This window comes from Juglans microcarpa x Juglans regia, chromosome 5S, assembly GCF_004785595.1.
Source record: "Juglans microcarpa x Juglans regia isolate MS1-56 chromosome 5S, Jm3101_v1.0, whole genome shotgun sequence".
Classification (NCBI taxonomy): Eukaryota; Viridiplantae; Streptophyta; class Magnoliopsida; order Fagales; family Juglandaceae; genus Juglans; species Juglans microcarpa x Juglans regia.
Window position 1 is genome coordinate 10,892,495 of NC_054603.1, and position 26,278 is coordinate 10,918,772.

Here is a 26,278-nt window from a genome sequence, read left to right on the forward strand (position 1 = left end):
TTCTGAACGGATAAAAAGCTTGCCGTGGCATTATTTTAGTGACCAAGAAACTGAGAAAATACGAGATAGTAGATCACATTATGATGGCTACTATGACGTCGACTATGAAAATCTTGCCCTTGAATATATAGATGATTATAATACGCATTTCTATTAAATTAGTTGCTTGTACGTAAGTATTGAAAAAACAAATATGCAAGATGGAAGAAGAGGTGTTTGAGAAAATGCTCAAAACAGAGTCAGACATTGCTTCGAATTCTCATTGCATTCACACACTTTCAATTGTAATTATAGTAGACTATTTATAACTATTACAAGTAACAACTTTGATTCCTCCACCATTTATGTAATGATTGTTGTCCCTATGGAAGATATCGTTTGTTACATGCTATTTACGTATTATTCCTTTGCCATCTTGGGTGTGTTGTGCACATGTAGTGTTATTGTGTGAGACTGCAGTGAGTGAGGGGTAGTTCTTAGTGCTGCAACAGAATGGGAAGAATGAGATGCCTTAATATCCTCCCACGATTCAAGCTGCACATCGGCAAGTGTGAGGCTTGATCTTAATTGTAGAAATCTAGTGGTAGAGAGAGGCTTAGTCAGGATGTCAGCAAGTTGATCTTTGCTGGACCGAAATGAAACTTAAAGCATCTTAGAAGCAACCCGTTCACGAACAAAGTGATAATCGAGCTTGACATGTTTGGTACGAGCATGAAGTACAAGGTTGACTGACTAGTTGGTTGCTCCTAGTTTATCACACTACAAAGTAGAAGAATTAGAAATAAAAATGGCAAGCTCTTTCAATAAGGACTAAATCCAAATAACCTCGCATGTGTTGTTGGATACAGATTTATACTCCGCTTCAATGGATGAGCGAGTAATGGTAGCTTGCTTTTTAGATTCCTAGGAAATCAGATTAGCACCAAGGTACACAAAAGCCCCTAGTGGACTTCTGATCATCTGGACATCCAGCCCAGTCAGCATCAGAGAAAACATAAATTTTAAATGAAGAAGATTGAGACAAGAATAAACCTAAATGTTGGGTACTTTGAAGATAACACAAGATTCTTTTCACGACTTGCCGGTGGGAATTTCTTAGGCAGTGCATGTACTGACATACCTTGTTTATAGCATAAGACAGGTCAGGACATGTAAAGGCTAAATATTGAAGACTCCCTACAACATTTTGATACAGTTCAGGGTCTTCAAAAGTAGATCCATCAATAGTCGATAATTTCACAGAGGTGGACATGGGAGTGGACACAGATTTACATTTGTGTATGTTTGTTTGAGACAATAGATTAGCTATATATTTGGACTATGAAAGAAAGAGACTAGAAGTGTAACGCCCGTCCTTGTGGTGGGACTTTTTCTAAAATATTTTTATAAAAGGACGATGGGAATTACCGTCCTATTTAAAACTTTTCACTTGCATACCCAGGGTGCGAGACTCCACGTTTATAATTTAAAATGTGCTTTGACAATAAAAGAGGTTTACAGCGGAAAACATAAATCTTATAATAAAAAGGCCTCTCGTACGTTTAAAACTCGTGCCTAGACTTCCGTGCTCTTCCCCATGGGCCGTGTCCGTCCTAATCATGCAGTTCCTGTGGGGGGAGGGACATGCATAAAAACTAAAATGAGTCGAAGACTCGTAAGCATTACTTCATACAGTTAAAATATAACAATATAGATTTTCATTCATGCATTCATCACTCGTACATACAATACGTGCATGCATACGTGTCATACGTGTGTTCATTTGAAAACGTCACTAGACGGGATTTTTCTCTTTTAAAACATGGGCATTCTTTTCATAAAATGTTTCTCCCATTAGTGCCTTCATTTCTTCAAGAGTTCGTGCATGTTTACGTGAATACGTGCGTTCTTTTGAAAACGTCACTGGACGGGGCTTTTCTTTTTAAAAGGCTTTCCTTTCTTTAAAACATGTCCCATCAGTGCCTTCATTTCTTAAAGTTCGTGCATTCGTGCGTTCGTACATGCATGCATACATTCATTCGTTCTTATCATTTTCATAGGTCAGTACACACTGTTACTCCCCGTGTGTTGGGGTTAGTGGTCTTCCTTTGGACCCGGATTTCGCTCGTGGCCACGGGTTGGGAATCCCTTTCATAGGGGGCAGCACTGGGTGCACTTCCAGTACTACTTACCCGGCATTGCAATCTGCCCATTCATTGGTACCCTTTCATTTATTCATGTGGCCGTTACGTATCTTCATACATTCATGCTTTCATTTCTTTCTTTCTTGCTTTCATTCATTCATTCATTCATGTTAGCTAAAAGAGCTGGAGCTTTCATTCATTTCTTTCTTTCATTTAACAGTCCTTTATTTTCATGAGAAAACGTTTTTTTTCGTGAGAAAATATCGTTTGGGGCTTAAGCCTGACAATGGTCTTTTCGTCTTTCAGTTCATTTCAGCTCATAGTTCGTTCATGGAAAACTTCATTTAAGAACATACATGGGCTTAAACGTCAGCTTTCGTGGCATTCATAAGCGTCACCTTGAACGTCGTCAATCATGGCATCCACGAGCGTTACCTCGTGGCGCTCATGAGAGCGTCGGTTCGTAGGATTCACAAAAGCCTCCGCTTTCATGCCTTTCATGCATCTTCATCAGTTTATGGATTTTCACAGAAAATACATACAATAGATACAGCGTATATTCATCCATTCACATGCGTACAATTAATACTTTGGTTGCGTAAAAAGGGGCTGCCAAGGAGGGGCCGTACATACTTATACCTTTGAACACTTAGCATTTTCTTTCGTAAAACGTCTTTAGTCTTTTCTTAAAGTGTCATAAAGGAAAAACTTTCGTTTTCATTTTCTTTTATCTTATAAAGACTCTAGAAGAGTATGAACGTAACACTTACCTGGACTCCATGCTACTTGCATGTCATTCAGTCCATTTATGTGCTTGTCAGATGGCAACCTACATGCATACACATAACCTTAGCATCATTCTCTATCTAATGCATAAGCAACTTAAACTAGAAATAGAACTACGCTATATTTGGAACACTCTCCTTCTATCTCATGCACTTAGTGCTCATCTTACTCTTCTTACAACCACATTCGACGCATGATTCCGACCGATGGAATCACACATCTCAATCTTAACGATGCATCCGTCACTACCTTCATGCATCTTAGCCCACACTAAATCCTCATTCCCATCCATACAAGCACACGACTCTAAGCTAACTCTAAGGCTCAAGCACCGTGTAACTGTACTTAGGACAGATTACCCATTACATATGGTGAATCAGTCCGACACGTGTGTCTCACCATGTTACACATGTGCCTTACCCCTTTATCACCTAAGATCAACATATATAACACATTGATCACCTGCTCGTAGGGACAAGGGCTATACTCCGATACCAATCTTCTCTTAACCCGGCTAGCATAATTCTTCATGCTACCCGTCCCTTTTGACAGTTCATCCCAACACTTAACACGACAAGACTCCATTCACAACTACGCCTTATGTTACGTCACATAGCACGAGATTGCTCCCATGCTACAACATGACCTTGTCGTGTTACTCAACATTCTCCTACGTCAACTCCTGACTCATCACGAGTACGGTTCCTCACGTACTCCCGTCACATCGTGACATCTCATCACGTTCCTTTTACGCCATTCCTACACTTTAACACTTCACCCATCATAAGCATGACTTCCAATAACCACGTCACTTCGTGACGTTGCCCAGTCATGCTTCCGCTGCGTACTCTTACACTTGTTCCACTACTTCGCCCATCACAAGTACGACTGTCAGTAGTCATGTCACTTTGTGACATTCCTCAGTCATGCTTCCGATGCACACTCTTATACTTGTTCAGATACTTCACGCATACTCTTAGCCATAAGTCCATCACAGTGACACTTGTCACCTCAGACTACAGGCTATGCCATAACTACTTCGGGACACTGTTCCACAGTTCCCGACACTATCCATCACGTTCCACGCCCATCAAACACATAAACCATCCTTATCTCTACGATACGCCACACGGAGTGTCGCTGCCACGTGGAGTACACTCCACGTATACTCCCCTCATACATACCACGTCCCCACTATGGCATACCTGCCATATGATACATCACTCTATCACATGGAGTATGTCCCACTCGTACTCCCTTTACATACGCTCCATCACCACTATGGCATACCTGCCATACGGTGCATTACTATATCACATGGAGTACACTCTCCGTATACTCCCTTCATACACACTACGACACATCACCATTATGGCATCCCTGCCATATGGTGCATCACTCCACCACATAGAGTACATTCCACATGTACTCCCCACATACATACCACATCGCCACTATGTCATACCTACCATATGGTACATCACTCCATCACATGGAGTACGTTTTGCTCGTACTCCCTTTACATACGCTCCATCACCACTATGACATACCCGCCATATGGTGCATCACTATATCACATGGAGTACACTCCCCGTATACTCCCTTCATACACATTACGACACATCACCATTATGGCACATCCGTCACACGGAGTACATTCCACATATACCCCCTTCATATACCATACCCCACACAGAGTACACTCAGTGTGTACTCTTCCCGTTCCACATACACTACGCCGCCATTACAATACAATCCACAACACTACACAGCACATTTCCCAATTACGCCCAACACTTCACAGTACACTACATGGCACAATGCACCTCCATACAACACAGATAAGCCCAACACTTCACTACACAGAATGCCCAACACTTTATCATACAACACCACATCACGATACCACAACTCCATTAATACTAACAGCACAGTTCACAACCTAGTCAACTAATCAATATCTAACATAATTACGAGGGATAGAGAGTAATACCATCGACAGGATAACTCGTGCGTTGCTCGTTGACCGTCATAGCCGATGATGTCGGAAGAGTCGTACGTGGCGGCTAACTCATGTACGGTGACTGTTTAGGCGTTTGGATAGCTAGATGTGGTCTTGGAAGGGCTCATGGTGGCCTTGTGAAGATGGCAAGGAGCATAACACGACGGATCTAGCCGTGTGCAGTGGCGGTCAATCACACGCAGTGACTGTCCATCACGTGCAGTGGTTATCCACCACATAAAGTGGTGGTTTGGACCTAGGGCTTGGCTAAAGGAGGTGCGGTGGATCTCGTGGTGGCGTCGAGGTGGCGCCACGGTGGCTCACGGCGTCGGATCTGGCCATACCGTGGAGGAGAAGCCGTGGGAGAGTGAGAGAGAGTGTGCTTTCGTGGGTGGCAGATTGGGGCCGTAGGTGGTTGGCTTGGCTTGGTGGCGACCTGAGGAGGCCGAAGGCGGTGGCCATCTGTCGTGGGTGGCGGTGCACGGTGTGCAACCCGTGCTTGAGAGGAGAGGAAGCCTGTGCGGTGGAGAAGGGCTTCTGGCCATGGGTTCGAGGGAGGAGGAAGGGTGAGACCAGGAGTAGCTCATGGTGGTGTCCGGTGGCCAAGGTGGCCGAGTACGGCGGCACACGGTGGGGAAATGGGTCTTTGACCCATTTTGGCTAGTTGCTGTGAGGGGAGAGGAAGGACTGCATGGTGGAGGCCAAGCTTGTTGGAGGAGGTTGGCCGATGGTAGAGGAAGCTACTGTTGAAGCGGTGGCTCTGGAGGACGACGCACGGCGGCGCTACGCGCACCAAGCCCATTCGGGCTATACACTTCCAGCAGAGAGGAAGAGGGTGCGTGAGGGAGAGGGGTTGGGCGGCTAGGGAGGCTCGCTTGCGTGAGGTGGAGCAGTGGTGCCAGCGGTGAGGACTGGCGACGCACGGCGGCGCCGGGTTGTGCGTTGGAAGCTTCGGCGTGGGAGACGCACGCTGCATACTACGTACGCCGAAGGAGAGAGGGAGGAGAGAGAGAGCTACCGGGGAAATGAGGAAGAAAGAGAGGGGGTCTGGGTATTTAACCCAGTCCCTTCGTCTGGGGATCCACGTAACGATCTAACGGAGGATCTCAAATACTGATTTGAAAATGCGTAAAACATTAACTTAATTAAAAGCGCTTAGAGGAATTAAGGTAGAATATTATTTTAAACTAACTTTAGTTTATAAAATAATATTCTTCATCATTAATAAAATGATGAAATCTCACTTAACATATTTAAAAGGATTAAACTATTTAATTAATAAAAGTTCTCAACATAATTTAAATCTCATAATATTTTAAATAATTGATATCATTTTAATAATAATATTAAAATGATTTCCGGCAATTATAATATTTTTGGAGCTCTTCAAGAATATTATGATTGTCGTATTTAAGATCAAATCTTAATTCAATAACAATGGAAATATTTCTTATAAATATTTCCAGCATATTTAAAACACTGGGCGTGCCCTAAAAGTCACACGATATCTTTCGAGATATGCCATCATGGTTCGACACGCATAACGTGGCTCGCAGTCGCTAGTGAGAAGGGCAGATGATCACATAATCTCTGCCTTCGAGATTTGCTTACATCATAAAGACGAAACATACGTCAAAAAGAAGAAGCGTACGTAAGAAGAAGGAGCAGGATATTACAAGAAGAGACCCTAGTAACTTCGACTCCCAAAAAGTAGTGCAACAAACCCAAGTATTTAACAGGGAAATAGGTACTCAGAGATGCGATGAAATATGAAATAAGTTTGTAATTAGACCCAATAACAATTATGTCACCAACGTAGATTAAAATGTAAATGCAATCAGAGTTAGTGTGCAATATAAACAAAGAATTATCTAAGCGAAATGCAATCAGAGTTAGTGTGCAATGTAAATGCTGATGAAAGCCCTTGGCAACAAGCCGTGCTTTAAGGCATTCCAAGGTTCCATCAGCATGCCTTTTGGTCTTCAAGACCCATTTGGAACCTAACACATTGGGAATGGAGGTAAAAAAGGACCAAGTCCCAAGTTTTATTATGAAGTAACGCATGAAACTCAATCTGCATAGCAGATCTCTACTCTAGGTATTTTGAGGCTTTGGAAAAGGAAGAAGGCTCTTTGGGAGTAAGAGTGGTAGATGAAGAAGGGGATGGTACAGTTGCCGTGAGGGACAGAGAGGGTTCAGGGGGAGGCTAGAGAACGGTACCATCTGTACGTTGTTTGGGGCAGTGTATGAGGGCTCGAGAACCAATAATCATGGGGTGAAGGGGAGGTGATAAGGTAGACTGAAAGGGAGCAGAGGTCTATTGAGTGATGAGAGGAGAATAGGAGTCTGAGGGACTGCTAGGGTTTGAGGGATATGTGTTGGCGGTAGGAGATGAAGTAAAACTAGGGTTTGGAGAGGAAGGTGAAGTGATTAAAGTTTGTGATGGACTTTGGACCGAAGACGTGGGTGATGTAGAAGAAGGGCCCACAGACTGAGATGGAGAAAGAAGATCCAATTGAGGAGATGGAGTTATGTGAATGAGCATGAAAGGATGGGTGATGGGCCTGTTAGTTAACGAGGGATTAGAGGCCGAAATGTTTGGGTTTGTATGAGCAACAAATGGAAACACAGTTTCATTAAAAATAACATCCCGTGAGGTGTATGTGCGGCTAGAAGGAATGTGGAGACAAAGATAGCCCTTATGATCTAGGCTATAGCCCATGAAGGCACACATTTTGGATCTAAGATCAAGTTTGTGATGGTTAAAGGGCCTTAGGTTGGGCCAACAAGAAGATCCAAAAACTAGAAAGAAAAGGTAGTCCGGAGGATGACCCATTAAGATTTCAAAGGAGATTTGTTGTTTAGAAGGGGAGTCAGCATTCGGTTGATTGGAAAAGTTGCGGTTTGAAATGTTTCAGCCCAAGATTTTTGCAGCATGGATGCATGAGAGAGCAAACAGAGCCCCGTCTCTACAATGTGACGGTAACGTCTCTCAATACTTCCATTTTGTTGATGAGAATAGGGGCACGTAATGCGATGAATAATGCCCCGGGATTGAAAAATATGTCGTAGAGGACAAAACTCGCCTCCCCAATTCGTTTGAATAGAAATGACTTTCTTGGAAAAAACATTACTCACATTGAAGAAAAGCAAGGATGATTGAAGACACATTGGACTTGGATTGCATTGGAAAAAACCAGAGATATTTGGAGTGATCATCCAATATAAACAAATAAAAATGACATGAATTACTAGATAAAATCGAGGCTGGGCCCCATACATTTGCAAAAATTAAATTAAAAGGTTTAGAGGACCTAGTGGGAAGAGATAGGATGAGGAAGGGCATGGGCCTTTGTTGTTGTGCAGCCTGGACAGAAGGTTGGCCCACGAGTGGGTGTGGTAGGAAGATTGAAACGTTAAAGTGTAAGGTTGGTGACATAGGTTGAAGGATGACTAAGCCTCTCATGCAACTGGTTTGCAGATGTACGTGAACCTAAAAAAGCTTTCGGGGAAGATGAAGGTGATGGTTGAGGTGCGTGGTAGTGGTGGATAGCAGAACATAAAGTCCATCTTCAATGAGTCCCTTGAGTAGAATCGCCTGGGTAGCCGAATCCTTCTCAAGAAAAAATTGATTGTAAAATTTGAAATACACATGATTGTCAAGGCAAAATTGTCAAATTGAAAGTAAGTTCCTAGAAATTGGAGGAACATGAAGAAGATTATGGAGAAAAAATTTGCCAGTGGAGGAGTTTATTTGAGTAGATCCAGAGTTCTGGATAGGTAAGGTGAAGCTGTCCCCAATGCTCACTTGGTCGGAGCCTTGGTATGGTGTGGAATCCAGATTCAGAGAGGCTAAGTCTGCAGTGAAATTGTGGCTTGCAGCAGAGTTAGAGAACTAGTTGGACGCCAAGACATGAAGAGGTAATGTTGTGAGGTTTGCTGTGAGAGAATAGGGTGCAGGGGCCTGATACACATGGTCGAATTGATAATAACATGTAAGGACTGCGTGACCTACCTTGTTGCAGACTTGGCAATGAGGACGTGTATCAGGTCGATTCTGAAAGTAATTTGAGGAAGTAGCAATGTTGCGACCACCAGTAAAGTGATTACAACCACCATGGCGACAACGACCACCACGAAACTGAGAGTTGCGGCCTTGATGGGAAGACTGAATGCCTGTAACATTAGCAGAAAAATGAGGACCCGAAAGCAAGGCCTGAGTCTGATGAGCCAGATGGAATTCATGATTAATCAAGAAACTGTAAATTTGGTGGGGCGAGAGAGGGTTTGGACGAGTGGTTAAGGAAGTATCAGGGACTCATATTCTGTCCCAAGGCCAGTGAGTAAATAAATTGAAAACTCTTAATCAGTAAGAGTATGGCCGGTAGCACCTAAAGTGGAGAAAAGAGATTTGGCCTTATTATAGCAATCCATAATAGATTCAGATCCTTTATGAAGAGTTGCAAGTTGCTATTGTGTATGAAACACATGAGCATTGGATTTGGCTGAGAAAAAATTCTGAGGTGTAGTCCAGACCTCATGAGACGTGGTACAGTCTAGGACTTGGGCAAGAACCGAATCTGAAAGGGAAGAGTTGAGAATGGAAATGAGCAACTGGTCCTGTAAGACCCATTTGGTAGGGTTCGGGTTTCCATCAACAAAGGTTGTGGGAGAGGGAATTGAGCCATCAACTTATCCATATAGTTGGTGGCCTTTCAAGAAGGGAACAATTTATGCTTTCTAGAGCAAGAAGTTTTCAATGGTAAGTTTGATATTTACAAACTGTGTGGCAGAGGAAATGATGGAGGGTGGGTGGGAATTTTCTTTTGGTGTTGCCATGGATTTGTAGGAGACGCTAGTCGTTGGCTCAGATACCATATTGAAAAAACAAATATGCAAGAAGGAAGAAGAGGTGTTTGAGAAAATGCTCAAAATAGAGTCAGACATTGCTTCAAATTCTCATTGCATTAACACACTTTCAATTGTAATTACAATAGACTATTTATAACTATTGCAAGTAACAACTTTGATTCCTTCACCATTTATGTAATGACAGCTGTCCTTATAGAAGATACAGTTTGTTACATGCTATTTACGTATTATTCCTCAGCCATCTTGGGTGTGTTGTGCGCATGTAGTGCTACTGTGTGGGACTGCAGTGAGTGAGGGGCAGTGCTTAGTGATGCAATAGAATGGGAAGAATGAGATGCCTTAATAGTAAGTATATAGGTGTGCTATTAATTAACTATTGGCTACCGATAATATTTTCAACTTGTTATCGATATTATATGATCATAATCTTTTATATGATGAGTAATGATACATGTATACCATCTTTTTTTCTATTATTCTCTTCTCATTCAATAATAATGTGGAATTAAATAATCGATTCGTAGATATCTTACATGTATGTAGTTAACATGGCAAATTAAAAGCATGTGCGTGGCACTGGATATATCAAATAATATGTTAACTACTTACATGATCAATAATTTAATTAAACTGTCACCTCAATAAATGTAATTAGGATGACAAGATCAGATTGCCATGCGTGCATGCAGCAATACTTGTATTTTTTGTAAACAGCGTCGTTTAATTTGATTCACCACGAGCGAGATGAACCTAGTATTCAAATATAATATATATATATATATACACACACACTAGTGCAGGAACAACGTGCTAAGTACGTTTGTCTAGTTTAGTGAAATGATCGTTTTTAAGAAATAATGTGATTCTTATAAAAAAAAAATATAGAAATCAATCAATAATTTAATGCATAGACAAAAATATGTAAATCCTAACAAATATTTTTGTGTAATAATTGTTAAGTATTGGATAATAATTACATGACTGCATAGATTATAAGATTAAAACATTAGCTAAAACAATAACATAGTCCCATAAATAGTTATGATATTAATAGTTTTAACAAAGTTGTTTGTATAAGTATAATACAACTTCAACAGAAACATTGGATCAATTGTTCTTATCTTCCATCCTTTGGGCAAATGATTCATGAATAGCCACACGAACTAATTAGCTAAGGATGAAAAAGTGGAGGAGGAAAGGAAAACTGAGGGGCGGCATGTTGGGGGGGGGGGGGGGGGGGGGGAACACTGAGGAGCTATCGAGTATCGAGCTATAGGTTGAAGTCAAAGAGAGGTGGGGGCGGGGGTGTGAGAAGTTAGAACTTGAGAAAAAGAAAAGTAAAAACTGAGGGGCGGCGTGGGTTAGGTTTAGGTTTTTGGAATTTTAGGTTTAAGAGTATAAAGGTAAATTTAATTTTCTTAACCACGTAGGACTGTAACCTTCGTAGGACTGTAACCCATGTAGCGACGCAGCCTCGATGACATTGGATCAATTGTTCTTATCTTCCATCCTTTCAGTTGTTGGGCAAATGATTCATGAATAGCCACACGAACTAATTAGCTAAGGTTGAAAAAGTGGAGGAGGAAAGGAAAACTGAGGGGCGACATGTTGGGGGGGGGGGGCGTGAGAACTGAACACTGAGGAGCTATCGAGTATAGAGCTATGGGTTGAAGTCAAAGAGAGGTGGGGGGGGGGGGGGGGGGATTGTGAAAAGTTAGAACTTGAGAAAAAGAAAAGTAAAAACTGAGGGGCGGCGTGTGTTAGATTTAGGTTTTTCGAATTTTAGGTTTAAGGGTATAAAGGTAAATTTAATTTTCTTAACGAGTCATAACAAGTTGACTCGTTAAACAATCATGTCTTAACGGATCAAACCGTTTTGATCCGAACCTGTTAAGGCTAAACTCTAACCCACTTTTATCGTGTCGTGTTCGTGTTGGGTTAATGGATCATATCATATATAGCCACTCCTACCTCTAACCATAACTATTTCAATCATAACTTTATCATTTCTTTATAAATAGTAAAGTAATTTTTATTATTCGCCTAATTCTAATTCGACTCCAATGGGATACTTAGAATATCTTAGTGAATACTAATTAAATTATTTGAATTAAGATATTTTATTGAGTTCTAGAAAATGAGAGAAAAAAAAATTAAATAAAAATATTATAAAATTGTTGAAGAATAATCTTACATTACTTGTAGACAAGTTCTTGGGCATGTTTATAAAGAATGAACAATCCTCTCTTGTAGAACCGATTTTATAAAATAAGTTAGGTTCATGAATTTTTTTTTATGGTATCAGAGCCTGCTGCAGAATGAATATGGGCCCACACTATTTATCCCGTGACAAGGACCAGGAAAAATACTGGCCTGCATGTGAGGGAGAGTATTGAGGAATAATCTCACATTGTTTGTGGACAATGTTTTGGGTATGTTTATAAGGAATGAACAATTCTCTCTTGTAGAACCGGCTTTATGAGATGAGTTAGGCCCATGAATTTCTTCACAAATTAACAAATTATTTGAATATAATTTTTGTTTTAAAATTTGAAAAAGTATTATTTTTTTGTGTTCTATTTGTAAGTTTAGAAAAATTATAATGAGTAGGTAATAAATAGATTAAAAAGTCAAAAATTTTAAATTGTAAAGTGTTGGTATTTGAATGAACTTTGGAATGGAAATAGACATGCAGGGAACCGGGCTGTAGAGTGTAAAACTCATTTTTACACCATCCAATACAAAATTGCCACAATAGCTCCATAAAAAAAAAATCTTACCTCCCCTCTTGCAGACTTCCTGTACCATTTTAATCCAATCTCAGGAAATCGAGATTATCTCCGTAAGCAATCCAAATATAAACGAGAAGGAAAATGAGGTGTGAAAGCAGGTAAAATAGACTCTTTGAACCAAGGAAATGGATAATACCAGTCTTTTGGTAGGTGCTTGATTGGCTGAGACTTATAGTACTTTGAGTGAAAGAAGAAAGCAACCTTGACCAAAACACAAAAGTATCAACTTTTGTCCTTCCCAACCAATCGCAATGAAAATCCATTGAGAAAATATATATTAAAGATGCATGCTTACTGAGAAATAACACTTGGAAGAGGGCACCCAAAGATTAGATCAACTTCCATGCCAGTGTCGAATATCACAGTGAACTTTTGAGAAGGATTGAGTACCAATGCCAATCTCACCAAAATACTGATCATGAGCATCCATGTAGTTGTTTAGTGCGACAATACCACTGGTGTCCTCAAGAGTTACCATGGCGATAATATTTTCTGAGAGGAGCTCGAACTATTACCGGCCCATTCGTTACAGTCAGTTTGTTCAGCAAGTCACCCGATTTCTTCTTTTTAAGTCCAATTCGGATCAACCGATCTTTGGGCGTGGAGAACACCACTGGGGACGGAAGGAACAAAAGTAGAAGCGCAGCCAAAGTGGTTCTAGATCTGGTTTTCATCTTGGAAACTGCAAAATAATTAATGCACATATTTTCTTAGAGATCAATTATCTATCTCTCAAATAAGCTTGAAAGAAAAATGATAGTAGTAGTCGTGAGTATATAAGAGATATACAATCATTTTAAAAAAAGTAAATAAGTAAGGAATCTACATAAAAAAAAATTAATTTTTTAATCGTAGACTTTTCTCTTTTTCAACGCTACTCCACATCACTTGCGTATTTTACAACTGTATTAGTATTACTCTTTACTTATATATGTGTATGACAAACAAAATTACAAGTATGTCATTGTCATAATTTCTCTCACATGGAGGGACCCACCACAACATGATTCAATTCAATTCTTTCAAGTTCACTTGATGACCTAATAAACATTAGCATTTGATAGTTTTTGTGAGACGCGAAGTAGTAGGACTTTTTTTTTTGATAAAAAGTTGTTGTTGTAGGACTTTGAATGAGCTTTCCAACGCCATCAAGATCCCCTTCATCCGATACTGGTCTTAAAAGTTATGACTATTTTAGAGTCTATCTCACTAGATTTGATGACCTTGATATTTCTACAAATTTTACTCTTAAGTTCAACTTAACTTTACAAGAAAAGATACTTACAACCGTGAATTACGTAACCGTCGCGTAATCGCTTTGAAAAAAATGAATAAAATATGGGACCCACATGAAAAAAATTAATTTTTTAATAGTAGATCCCACTCTTTTTCAAAGCGATTACGCGGCGGTTATTTACGCGCTTTTTATTCGCCGCTAATAAGAATTAATTGAATACATAAGATTTTTATGGTGATAATGTTCGCCACAAAAGCTATCTATTATGGAGATTTTCTTTTTCAATGGAAAGAAATGTTGTTAAAGTAACAATACTTTTGTCGCGAAAACGAGTCGCTGCAAATAAATGAACAGTGATTTCAGCATCAGAATTTCAAATACATTGCGTTGGAATCAATGGCGATTTTTTTGCAACGAACTTAAAATCACTGAAAAAACCTGATTTCTTATAATGGTTGTTACTTCTCAAGTTTGGAAGGGGAGTGTAGTTGTATGTAATCATGTTGTGTTTCTTATGATTGAAGTCCACTTCAAGTGTTGGATTTCACGGATTAGTAATTCTCGTTGGATTTTACGCGTAGTTTAAAATTAAAAATGTTTAAGGCTTACACATCCTAGAATTGTATATAATATTGCTCTCTATATATTTACTTGTATTCTTACCTTCTATCTTCTCCTTGCTAGACTAACCATTTGTCATTGGGGATTATTTTCCTATTCATGAGGTGTTTTCTATAAATCATTTGATGTCGTATCATAAGTCGACAAAGTAAAAATAGTTAAAAAGTTCACATATATTATTTCTCAATCGATCGATGACCTAGGTCACTTCATCACAAGACCTTTAGTAGTGGAGTTAGGGTTAGAAGAATTAAGACCTTAATGAGTAGTGCTATTTGAAAACTTTTACACCACATACCAATCATATGGTATAATTTGATTTATAAAATTTAAATTTTAAAAACTTATTTTTCAAATCAAATTATGTCACGTGGATAGTATATAGTGTAAAATTTTTCAAATAAAATTATTCTTAAGGATACTAATGGTTGATTTTTCGAACTCCATATCTAAACAACTCTCTCATTCCATCAGGCATGCATCATCCAACTTCAAAGCGGTAGCTAAGATTGTCGAGGTATTTCTGCAACACGCGCCCGAAAATAAATTGAAATCATGGACCTTTAGTTCCCGGCTTAGGCCGAAATATCAAGCCCATTTTAGCCCAGACCTAGACCTTAAAACTTCTAGCCTCTGGATTGGGCAGGAGAGCCCGAGGTCCGATACTGCCTTATACTGTTACATATGTCGTTCAATCTCTATCAGCCCAGAACTACGTGTAGTTTAAATCTGTCCTCCATCTTTCCCGCGCGCTTTTCAGTTTTTTCCGGGATATTTCTACCGGGTTAACGAGATTCAACCTGCGTTACGGAGCTCTGATCGTTAATCCAATCGCTGTATGACGCGTGGTTGAAAAATAAAGAAACGTGCGGTAGAAAACCTAGATTGTCCAACAAAATCACACTACTCACCTCGCAACTTCGCAATCCTTCCTTCTGCTCTTCCTTCCGCTCCTAGCGAATACTCATCTCCCTGCTTCTGTATTTCACTCGCTGTTTCGTTTTGGAGTTACGATTTTTGGTAAGTTCTTCTTTGATAGTACACTGCACCTCAATACGTTGTTTCTATGGTGTTTTTGGTTCTCTCTTTTTATTCTCGTTTATTCTTTGGCTTGGTTGTCTCTCCTTGTTCTTCTTTTTCAATACGGCCTCGAAACTTTGCGATCAGACGGGTCCTTCGAATCCATCTCTTTTCTCATTGCCACCACCTCCCTTAGAATTCGAGTTTGGGGTTAGTTTTCGGGTATTGTTTCCGTTAAGATGTGGGTTCGAATTAAAGACGGGTTTAGGGTAGTGTTTGGATTAGAGCCATGTTTTCTGTTTGGATTAGGGTTGGAATCGCAGTTCTGATCAACCTTGCTGTAATATTTCGACCCAACAATCAAGATATTACAGTTTCTGTGACGATTTATCAAAACTTTCTGACCCAACAAAAACATGCCCCATTCGCCAACACGAGATTTCTGCTTTATGCGCCGCCTCATTGTGAAATATCCTATCCTCTCACCAGAGTACAAGCATGACCGAAACATGAACTACTATGATTCATTTATTTAACTTGCAAAATTTTATGATCCCCCTGTATCAGAAGACCTAGCCATATTGAGAGACTTTTGATCTTAAATTATGGGTATTTCTCTTTCATTCTTTATTTCGCTCATCAGGTTCCTCTGTCATTGCATTTAAAAATTTTGAATTATTGTTTTTTAATACGAGAGATCCGTTGTCTAGGCGGGTATTGCCATATTTTATGTAGAGTCCTTGTCTTTTACTTAAAGTACTTTTAAAGCCATTATAATAGTTTCACCATTTATGTATTTGTATAATGAATTACTTTGACATAGATTAGCGTTTTGTTGCTTGTATCTAAGATCCATTTGTTCCTCGACCATTAGACTCATGCCTTGACCTATTACTTTGACCCGGATACACACTCGAATGGATTATAGGCTGTGCAAAGGACACGTTATCTTTCCCATAGTCAAGTCAGTCATGTTCAAGTTAGAACAATGTTATTGTTGTTTGTATGATAGTACAAGTGTGATTCTGTGCCTTGTGTGCAACCATTGGTTTCGTATATATAAGCTCTCCATTATTGAACTTATAGGTGTGCAACCCAACGATTTATCAGCTTCTTAGACATTATTAAGTTTTTTTTGCTCTTTTCTGTATGCATTTTGACCTGTTCTGTAAGTTTCTTATGAACTTCACCTCCCAGTCTGTAGTTTAAAGTGTATATCACTTTCCTAACATAGAAGGAATTGTATCAACCATAGTTTCTTTCAGCATGTGTCATGAGGAGCATTTACCTTATCATTCTGAGTAATTTATATTACTTTTTGTATAGATACACGAGAAGTGTCTACCTACAGTCCAATTATCCAGAGATCCCTAATTGTTGCATGCTTGCGCGGAGTATTATTGTGTGAGATATTTATGGTTGAACTATAAAACACTTATGGTGCATGCAAAGAGTCATCCGCATATTGTATATGCTTTCTACGTGTCACGACGAGCTTTTTGCCTCATAATTCTGAGTGCATTACTTTTATGCTCAATATATAGCCACAAGAAGTGTCTGCATGCAATCCAATTATCAAGAGATGCTTAACTGTGCTTGTATGCCTGCATTTATGGGTGTATGAGCACTAATCTTCTCTAATTCTTGCAGTTTTTAAGTATGATTGCGACTGAAACTCTTGTATCAAGCAATAAGTCCGGGGTCCAAGTCTCCAGGAAAAGAAAACAAACCACTTCTGACAAGCCATCATGTAAGCCAGGGCAACCGGTACCATTTACTGTTGAAGGGACTCAAAGCAGTACTTCTGATGGCAGAAAGAAGTTGGAGAAGAGGCAACGGATGGATCCTAGTGTGACTTCACGCTGTTCAATGATTCTGAAGACACTGATGACTCATCCAGTTGGTTGGGTTTTCAACCAACCAGTGGATCCTGTGGCGTTAAACATTCCAGATTATCTTTCGATTATATCTAATCCCATGGATCTGGGAACAGTAAAGTCCAAACTGGAGCACAACATGTATTTTAGCACTGAAGAGTTTGCAGCTGACATTAGACTGACCTTTTCTAATGCCATGCTCTATAATCCTGCTGATAATAGCGTCTACAAAATGGCAGTGAAATTAAACAAAATTTTTGAGAAAAGATGGGATCCTCTCGAAGTAAGTAGTACATTGCTGTTATTTTCTTCTATCTATGTAGTGATAATGAATAAGCTAACAGTGAATTTTTAATGTGGCTAATTTGAGTCCTTATGTAACTTTTGTTGTGTGGGTTGTCGACATTATGCTGCATTCTTTTAATTTACTTTCATATGCTTTATATTTTGTCCATTTTTTTTTTTATTGTGATAGACGTTTTCTGCACTTTCTGAGTTGTGTATGTGTCGTTCACCTGTACAGCTCACAAAGACAGGTCACAACTGCACAAGGAAGTCATCAGGAGAAGATTTCCAAAATGGTATGAAGTGCATAATGTACTTTCTGCTTTATGTCTCTTTATCAGAGCTAATCGACAATGTGGCTTACAGGAATTGACAGTCATAGGAGAAATGCTTGTGGCTCTGCCAATGCCAAGTTTCCATTGATTGCTCACAAATGCAGTGGATGTGGCAGTATAATCTGCCACTGCAGCCTACCATGTGACCTAACCCATGCGTCCTCAAGTGGTTAGTTGATCTTTTCTTGTGCTATTGTTTTGGTTATCCAGTACCTATTTAGCTCATGGATATTCTATTATTGTTCAGATTTATCCTCAGAAAGATCATTGGATAGAGATCATCATGTATGCAGTGTTGATGTTTCCAGACAGGTATATATTCTTGGCATATTTTTCATTGATATTATGAATATGTCTGGGAGTTAGAGATTCTCTTGCGATGAGATGAGTTAAAACTTCCATTTGAATTTAGGACTGTCAGGAAAAAAGAACGTCAGTATCCCAAGTGAGCAAGTCAGATGTGGATTCTGATGGTAGGGTGACTGTTTTTATTTGAATTAATCACCTGATATTTTATAGTTTCAATTGATGATCTGAGTATTGGAATGCTGTTGGTGATGATGTGAAGGGACTGTAAGCGCTTTGGACTATGAAAACGCTTGTCACATTTCGCAGTCTACAGTTCCTTCCACAGATGCTGTTCCCAAAGGAGGTCAGTAATATCTGAAGTAAAAGTGTTGCTTGTTGCCGTTTGACATGGCATGCTAACAGACTAAGTTTTGTTATTTGCTTTTGCTTGGTATAGAAGGGTATCCTCCAATTGTTGATGTACAGCTGTCACCAAAGAAGGCTCTCCGTGTAGCAATGATGAAAAGCCGCTTTGCAGAAACCATTTTAAAAGCACAACAGAAGACACAGCTTGACCAGGTGAATACAATTCTTGTTACAAAAAAACACGGGAATGCCAAATTTAGATATTGCAGCATGCAATTTGGATATGCTGCTGTTCTAATTTTTTCATAGCTGCTCATATATGTTACAATTTTCTGATCTATGATCAGGGTAATAAAGCTGATTTGTTAAGGATTCTGCAGGAAAAGGAAAGATTGGGAAGGAGGCAGCAAGAAGGTGAATTAAGCAGCTTGATATCTGCCTTTTGTACAAAGAATGTAGTGCACTATGGTAAATCTGTTTGTAGGGGTCATGAGGAGCAGGCGCATTACTTTAACTGCACAATACACACCACCAGGAGGCTGTCCACTATTTTTCTCCCTTTCTAGTTTCTAGACTCAGAAGCTATCACTTATGTTGCTATCTGCTTTCCTCTCAAAGCTTCCACCTGGTTCCATCCCTAGTTCTTCATGGAGGGATGCTGCCCTCTCCCTTACCACCCCCACTCTCCCCCTTTCTTTTCTATCCTTCCTTTTCTTTTAAAAAAGAATTCCCCTTTCTTCTTCTCCTAGTAATTTTCTTCCTCTTTTCTTACCTACCTACTCAGTTACATCTTCATCCTCCATGGCAATGCTACAAAATCTAGGTGAGTTTTCCAACTGTGACTTCTTCCTCTTTTGTGATTGTGAGAATAAGCATGAGGATGGGTCTCCCTTTTAAGAGGGTCTACTAAGTATTTTAGGGTGGAATTCTTCATCAGTAACTTCAGTCCAGTCAATTATAACACAATTTTCCTTGGCCTATTGACCAAGAAGACATTAGTCTGGACCAATATTTTGGTCCATTTCTATTTTTTTATGTTTCTTTAGGCATTGTGCTGACTCTACATAGATTTGTTGGGGTTGCCTACTATCTACTTTTGTCCCTTTGTCAATAATTTTGACATAATATTAATATTTTCTTGCTCAGGAGAAAAACTGTGCAATTACAATTTAGGCTCAGGAGAACAAACCATTTCCTCAAAATTCAAGTTGGAATGATTATTGTTGTTTGTACAGTATTGTGGGTATAATCTCTTCAGCTTGTTGTATTTATCCCTTGGTTGTATTATTATACTAGCATTGCACTCTTGGAGTAATAGGGGTGCACTGCCACAATTTCTTAGCTTCCTAGACACTTTATGTTATTTTTGTTCTCTCCGGTGATCCATTCTTAAAGTCACATCCAGATCTGTAGTTAGAGAAATGCTTTTAAATTGAACATGGTTAGATTAAAGTCACTTCAGAATACTCCCTGCTTATCAGGCAACACACCTAGCCACTGGGTCGTAAATGGACGATTTTCCTGGTACTCCCATGGTAATGGTACTACCTTTTCATGGCTCTTTGATGGGTAGGGATTAAGGTACATGGTATGTTAAGAGCTTATTGAACTGACTTTCCTATTTTGAAATTATAAATGGAGTGTTGAATGTCATCTTCGGATTCCAGTCATCATCCATCTAAGATTTAAATAGATAATTATTATGATTATTATTATTATTTATTATTTATTTTTTGCAGAGATCGGTGTGATCAAAGCCCAGATTCGAGCTGCTGAAACTGTCACACGAATCAAAGAAGAATCACTGAAACAACAATGGGAAAGAGAAAGGGAAGCTATGCGTGCTGCACTTCAGAAGGTTACTCTTATATATAACATTTTGTTATTTTCAGAACATGAAATTAAATTTTGCCTTTGACTGCATAGTAGTAGTGTCTGATACTGTTCTCCTGAATGCCAGATGAAAAAGACAGTTGATTTCGGAGACAGCTTGTGGACTCAAAAAGAGTTCGATGCCTTAATTGGATCTTCTGCGCCTCATCATGGATCTCTTGTTAGACAGTAAATATTACCATCTAATTTTGAATATGGGAAGGATAGGTGGTATAGGTGAAATTTTTTCCTCAATAGTGAAGTTAGTTATTTGTATAAAGAGACAGAGATATGCATACCATAGCGGAAGTCCACTCGATTTACAGAATAGATTAGCTCTGCAAGTGTACAAAGTGTTGTCCAATTTTTAATTTTCCACATAAATAATCTTAAATGGATAAGTGTAGGAAATGCTCAATGTTCAATGTTCTATATTCAGATGTCAAGGAAGTATTTGTTTTTTATTGTTTTTCCAATATGGAAACAGGTGGGCCATGCATTCCTCCTCGATCCCATGATTCAATTCGTCGTTTTCAGCTCATCTAGTACCATAAAATTCTCACTTTGTCACAGGAGCCACGTACAGTAGCTTAGGTCCACATGGATATCACGTCATTGCATGCAACAGCTAGCTGATCTGATCTTCCACTTTCTGTTCTCTATTTTTCCATAACCCACTTTTAGCTCATCTTCCTCCAACTAATTGAGGATGTATAACACTAGCATATATTATAAAAGCTTTTAAGCACAGCTCAATTACATAAGCGTAGCTAGCTATCCAATGAACGTGGGCTTTTTATTAAATATGTTTTATCAAGATAATTACAAACTTTAAAAAATAAATAATATAATGTGGATATTATATTCTAATTGTGTTACTTGAAATAAAATAGGAAAAAAATTAAAAGTGTCAAAAGCTATAAAAAGTTTGTAGACAATTTAAGAGCATTGGGCAAGGCTAGTGATAAATTGTGGACAAGAACAAGAGCAAAAGTGTCAAAAGCTGAAGGAGAAATACAAAATCTTAATGTAAAGTAGATTCAATGCATCCCTCTCAAGAGGAGTGGGGTCTCCACCCCACTTTTTTGTTCCTAGTGATGACTTATTAATTTAGGTTTATCTTGCCCATTTGTAGGTATGCATGCATGCATTTGAAACCCTAATCTCTTAATGTCAAACTTTTATCCATCCATATCATTTATATATATATATATATATATATATATATGAGAATATATATTTAAGTTCGTTATACCTTTAGATATTAAATAAGTCTATCATATATAGTACCATCAAGTCATTGGTGACGTACGTCCTATTATTAGAATCATATGTTTGGAAAATTTTCCATCAATCAGGAGTACTCTTTAATTCTTACTAGCTAGCTAGAGTATTTTTAGCTTTCACTTCTTCAAAATCCACATTTGGACTCGGTCACATTGGCACCATTCTTGTAACCCCTTTCCCTCTGTTGAACTCTTCCTTGCTCCTTTTTTTTTTTTTTTTTTTTTTGCCTCCTTTTCCGCTGCACTAGCCACCAAAACCAAAAGAAAATCTTAGAGCTCGTTTGTTTTCAGAGATGAGATGAGTTGAGATTAAAGTTAAAAAGTTGAATAAAATATTGTTAAAATATATTTTTTAATATTATTTTTGTTTTGGAATTTGAAAAAGTTGAATTTTATTTTATTTTATGTGGGAATTTGAGAAAGTTGTAATGATGAGATGAAATGAGATGAGATGTTTTTTGAAAACAAACGAGGCTTAATGTTTTATATGTACTTTTGAACTGGGTGCACTTTAGGCTGAATGAATCCATGAGTGTTTCTCTCGGAGCGTAGTACTCCATCTTCGGCAAGACACAATATTAATGGTGATCATTGTGCCATGTCTCGTGGAACAACTGCAACTAGATTCAATTTCGATGCAAGAAAGGCGCCCAAACTTCTTTTGCTATATATGTGCGTGTGCTTACGTGTGTATTTATATTCTCTATCACTGATGATGATCATATATAAGATTTGTGTCGTCCACCATTTGAAAAGCACACTACGTGAGTATATATAAGAGATTATTGCCATATGACATATACACAACGATACATAATAAGTACAAGTATACACTACAAGAAAAACAAGTATTTGTGATTAATTAATTATTTGCAACGAGAAGAACTATTTACGACGAAAACAAACTTATTTTAGCAAAAAATAGTCATTTTATAAGAAATAACTGATTACAAATAAACAGTTTTCTTGTAGTAGTGATAAACAAAGTACTAGCTATATATAGATACATATGGTCAGTTTGGCCGTCATTAGTTCATGTTGCCCTCTCCGGCTTTGATTCTCATATGCTCCAAGTACGCCTTTCCGTTGAGCCTCCGGGAGAAGAAATCCTTAACATACTTTTCCATTCCAACCCTTCGAAACAATGGTGGGTTATTTGAGTTCAATAAAGCAGACGATGGTCCAATCTCTGCTTCAAATTTTGGGTTGAAGAACACACCAATCGACATCCTCTCTCTCATTGAATTCACAGTTACCCTGTGCTCGACGCTTTTATAGACCCCATTGCTCAAAATCTGCAAAAGCGTGCATGCATGTTAAACAGATATATACAAGTTAACAAATTAATGCTACATGACATGATCAATCTCTGACTTGGTCTCAGCACTTTTGGAATGCCATACATGATTAGATCAATTTTTTTCGTCAGAACTAGATCCGATACCCTATATTTATGATCTCAAATATTCAAAGATCATGGGATGAAATGTTTAGGCCTGATTAGTTTCAATGTTGTGTTTCCTTAAATAGCTGGCAAGGAGACTTTAACAATGATTTGGTCTACTCATGCATGCACCTTATAACTTGGGTACTTTTGGTCATTGTGATGTGCATATATGGTTTTGTACAGATTTTTATTGTTGATATAAACTTAACCAAAAAACTCAAAAACCAAAAACACAAAAAGAGTGAGCTTTGACTTTTGACAGATTTAGGGGCTGTTTAGGAATTCTCAGATATATCCTTTCCAAATATTAATCAAATACAAAACACTTTTCAATTTTAAATTTTTAAATTTTTCATCTAATCATTACAACTTTCATAAACTTCCAAAGAAATTAAAACACAAAAAAATACATTTTTTTTTAAATTTCAAAACAAAAATTATATTAAACAATTTTTAAAATTTATAATATTTTTATTCAATTTTTTATCTCTCCTTCCCAAAATTCAATGAAACATCTTAATTAAAACTATTTTACTATTATTCACAAACTATTTTACTACCATTTATAGGTCTTATCATAAAATATTCTTAATATCTAAACGAACCCTCAATGCCAGAAATATAGGTTTTGTTTGTCATGAAAGGTTTAAACATTCGTTATTTGTGTGTGATATATAACAATACTATCATGTTGTGCTACATTCCGCCACCAGATCGATGATATGTCCATGCAGTTTTTCATATGTACATAACTATAAACGTTAAGAGAAATAATATTTATAGTCATAAAGTGCGTAAACTCCGTGTATTGAATACAAAAACTAAATAAGTAAATAATAGATCATTTGGCGTTTCTATCGTAAGGGCCTTTTAAAAACATAAGTAAATATAGATTTTATATGAAAAAAATTAATTTTTTAATAATAGATCACTTTTTTTCAAAAGGAATGCACGGTACTTGTGCTTACTCAAGTTAATTAAAACTTCTAATTAACTGAAACAGTAAAACCATGTTACGTAAGTACTGGAAGACACCCTGCAGCCACAGTGCCAGCATCATCCATAGATTATACATTCCTAATGCGCGCCATGTTTGAAAATTGGTTTAGATAACAAGTTTGAACACGAATGCTAAGGTTTCCCGAAAGGAGACTAGATTCAATATATCACCTCTTTTTTCCTTTTCTTTAAGTTTAAAAAGAGAACAGGAGAGAAAAAGAAGGACGCCAAACCTCAAGAAGGTCTCCTACATTCACGACGAAGGCATCTGGGAGGAAGCTTACAGGAATCCAAATCCCATCTCTCTTCATTTGAAGACCTTCGACTCCATTAATTTGGTGAAGGATTGTAATGCCAGTTGCATCCGAATGAGGCGTGAGACCCAAAACCAGCTCTGGTTGTGGGCAGGGAGGATAGCGAGTAATTCTCACAGATTGCATTCCATCTTCAAACAGCTCCTCCATCTCTCCCGTTTCTATCATGAGGGCCTTTCCCAGATATCGGAACAGTGTCATGGAAAGTTTTTGCAACTCCAATAAGTAAGACTCCAATGTTTCTCTGGTTAAAACAGGAAAATAGAGTAGGTCATGATCGATCATGTTCCACCAAAAATCACCAAAAGAGGGGCCGGGCAGGACATCAGAAAGAAAGAGAAATGTCATGTGCTTTCTGTGTCAGAGAGAGAGAGAGAGAGAGAACCTCAGAGATGAAGGGAGTTCTGGGAAAAGATATGGCTTTCTTCGATGAATAGGGTTTACAATCAAATAGATCTTATCACCCCAGTCAAGCTTTTGGTCATCGGAACGGACCACGGTTCCAAAGCCTTCAACATCACCTGGTCTTACCTTGACCTTCATTTTTTCTTCCAAGGGAAGCTTGAAGAATCCTTCAATCTCATCATTCAGCTTCTCCATGAGTGAAGAGCTAACTCCATGGTTTACCAACTGCCCAACGCACAACAAAATAACAATTGTTAATTAAGGTTGTTAATTTATTAAACAAAAACTAACTTATTCAAGGTACAGTTGAAATATGCATGTCAGCATGCTTGTCCAGATATTCATGCGCTATCCTATCTGTCAGTGCTATCATATATATCTGTCGTCGTTAATTTCAAACGAGAACTGAAAGATAATTCAGGAGTAAGGCCAGACCTGAAAGAGTCCGCATTCCATGCAAATTGAGTGCAACTTCTCAAGTTCAAAGTCCTCGGCCTCCGGAGAAACAAGTTGTTTCATGTCAATTGTGGAGATCGGATATTGGAAGCTGGGGGTTGCTAAAGCTGGAGGGTCCTGATGATGATCAATGCGAGTATAGCGTTCTGGGACTTTGATATTAGGGTCTTTGGAGAGCTCCTCCTCGATGCTCACAAGTAAATGAGTAGTAGTAGCCAAAGTGCTCTCTTGCTTTGACGATGTCATTTGCCTGCCGAAATATAGCACTTGCATATAAATCAGGGCCGGGTAGTGCTGCATTTATATATACAGCCAGAAAAGTAATGATTAAATCATTAATTGGATCAGTTCGAATTTTCTAAAAAAGAAAGAGATCAACAAACGTGTGTCAATTGAACTATCGCGATCTCCTGGCTGCCATTAGAATACTCGTTATTAATAATGAAACCATCATGTTTTCGAACGGATCGAAGACTATATATGTATGGGACACTGGAAATTAATGATGAAGAGAAATGAAAACCTCAATTTATAAAATTACGATTATTTTATGATCAAAATATTTTTCTAAAATAAATTATGTGTTTGCATGATTAACAAGTTGGATTTCAAAGTGAAATGCATGCTTTATTTTTTAGAAAAATTCTACTCATCATCCTTATATGACTACGTAGTTGTACACATCATCTATTTTTTAACTTCAGAACTTAACTTTAAAGTAGTTCATTTTCAATTAAAAAAAAAAAATTGATTGGAAACGTATATATCCATATACCGTACAACTATTAGTTAACATCAGTTAATACTATTCTCATACTGCGGCCATCAACATCGATCGTAACCTTCCCCACTGCAACTCGCGGCCCAGCCGCCTATGTCACCACTAGCCAGCTGC

At 38.4% G+C, this 26,278-nt stretch overlaps 2 protein-coding genes across 6 annotated transcripts; one reads left to right on the plus strand and one right to left on the minus strand.

The window, feature by feature from the left end:
* Positions 1-15,256: 15,256 nt before the first annotated feature.
* LOC121266752 (transcription factor GTE12-like) lies at positions 15,257-20,894 on the plus strand. 5 transcript variants are annotated; one of them, XR_005940910.1, is made up of 11 exons: positions 15,257-15,453; positions 17,104-17,613; positions 17,854-17,911; positions 17,982-18,119; positions 18,198-18,262; positions 18,363-18,423; positions 18,519-18,602; positions 18,696-18,817; positions 18,952-19,427; positions 20,344-20,462; positions 20,565-20,580. XR_005940910.1 is itself a non-coding variant. In XM_041170560.1 (11 exons), the coding sequence occupies exons 2-11, from the start codon at positions 17,113-17,115 to the stop codon at positions 20,667-20,669; spliced, it is 1,320 nt and encodes a 439-aa protein (XP_041026494.1). In that variant the 5' UTR covers positions 15,261-15,453; positions 17,104-17,112; the 3' UTR covers positions 20,670-20,894. The 5 variants fall into 5 exon arrangements, 3 of the variants coding, with proteins under 3 accessions (XP_041026494.1, XP_041026496.1, XP_041026495.1); XR_005940911.1 differs by having other exon boundaries at positions 15,258-15,453; positions 18,985-19,427; XM_041170560.1 differs by having other exon boundaries at positions 15,261-15,453; positions 18,952-19,018; positions 20,565-20,894.
* Positions 20,895-22,651: 1,757 nt separating this feature from the next.
* LOC121267375 (codeine O-demethylase-like) lies at positions 22,652-25,642 on the minus strand. The gene is made up of 4 exons (XM_041171245.1): positions 25,363-25,642; positions 24,908-25,152; positions 24,442-24,766; positions 22,652-23,057 (listed from the first exon to the last, which is right to left on the minus strand). Exons 1-4 carry the CDS (start codon positions 25,627-25,629, stop codon positions 22,791-22,793), a joined length of 1,104 nt encoding a protein of 367 aa, XP_041027179.1. The 5' UTR covers positions 25,630-25,642; the 3' UTR covers positions 22,652-22,790.
* Positions 25,643-26,278: the final 636 nt, after the last annotated feature.

What these genes read in the sequence shown, in the direction of transcription:
- LOC121266752 (XM_041170560.1), top strand. Translation starts at nt 17,113, where the DNA reads ATGATTGCGACTGAAACTCTTGTATCAAGCAATAAGTCCGGGGTCCAA. An exon ending in AAAGATGGGATCCTCTCGAA is followed by an intron (nt 17,614 to 17,853) that starts GTAAGTAGTACA and finishes TCACCTGTACAG; the next exon opens with CTCACAAAGACAGGTCACAA. An exon ending in GTCAGATGTGGATTCTGATG is followed by an intron (nt 18,424 to 18,518) that starts GTAGGGTGACTG and finishes GATGATGTGAAG; the next exon opens with GGACTGTAAGCGCTTTGGAC.
- LOC121267375 (XM_041171245.1), bottom strand. Translation starts at nt 25,629, where the DNA reads ATGACATCGTCAAAGCAAGAGAGCACTTTGGCTACTACTACTCATTTA. An exon ending in TGGAATGCGGACTCTTTCAG is followed by an intron (nt 25,153 to 25,362) that starts GTCTGGCCTTAC and finishes TGCGTTGGGCAG; the next exon opens with TTGGTAAACCATGGAGTTAG. An exon ending in GAACTCCCTTCATCTCTGAG is followed by an intron (nt 24,767 to 24,907) that starts GTTCTCTCTCTC and finishes TGTTTTAACCAG; the next exon opens with AGAAACATTGGAGTCTTACT.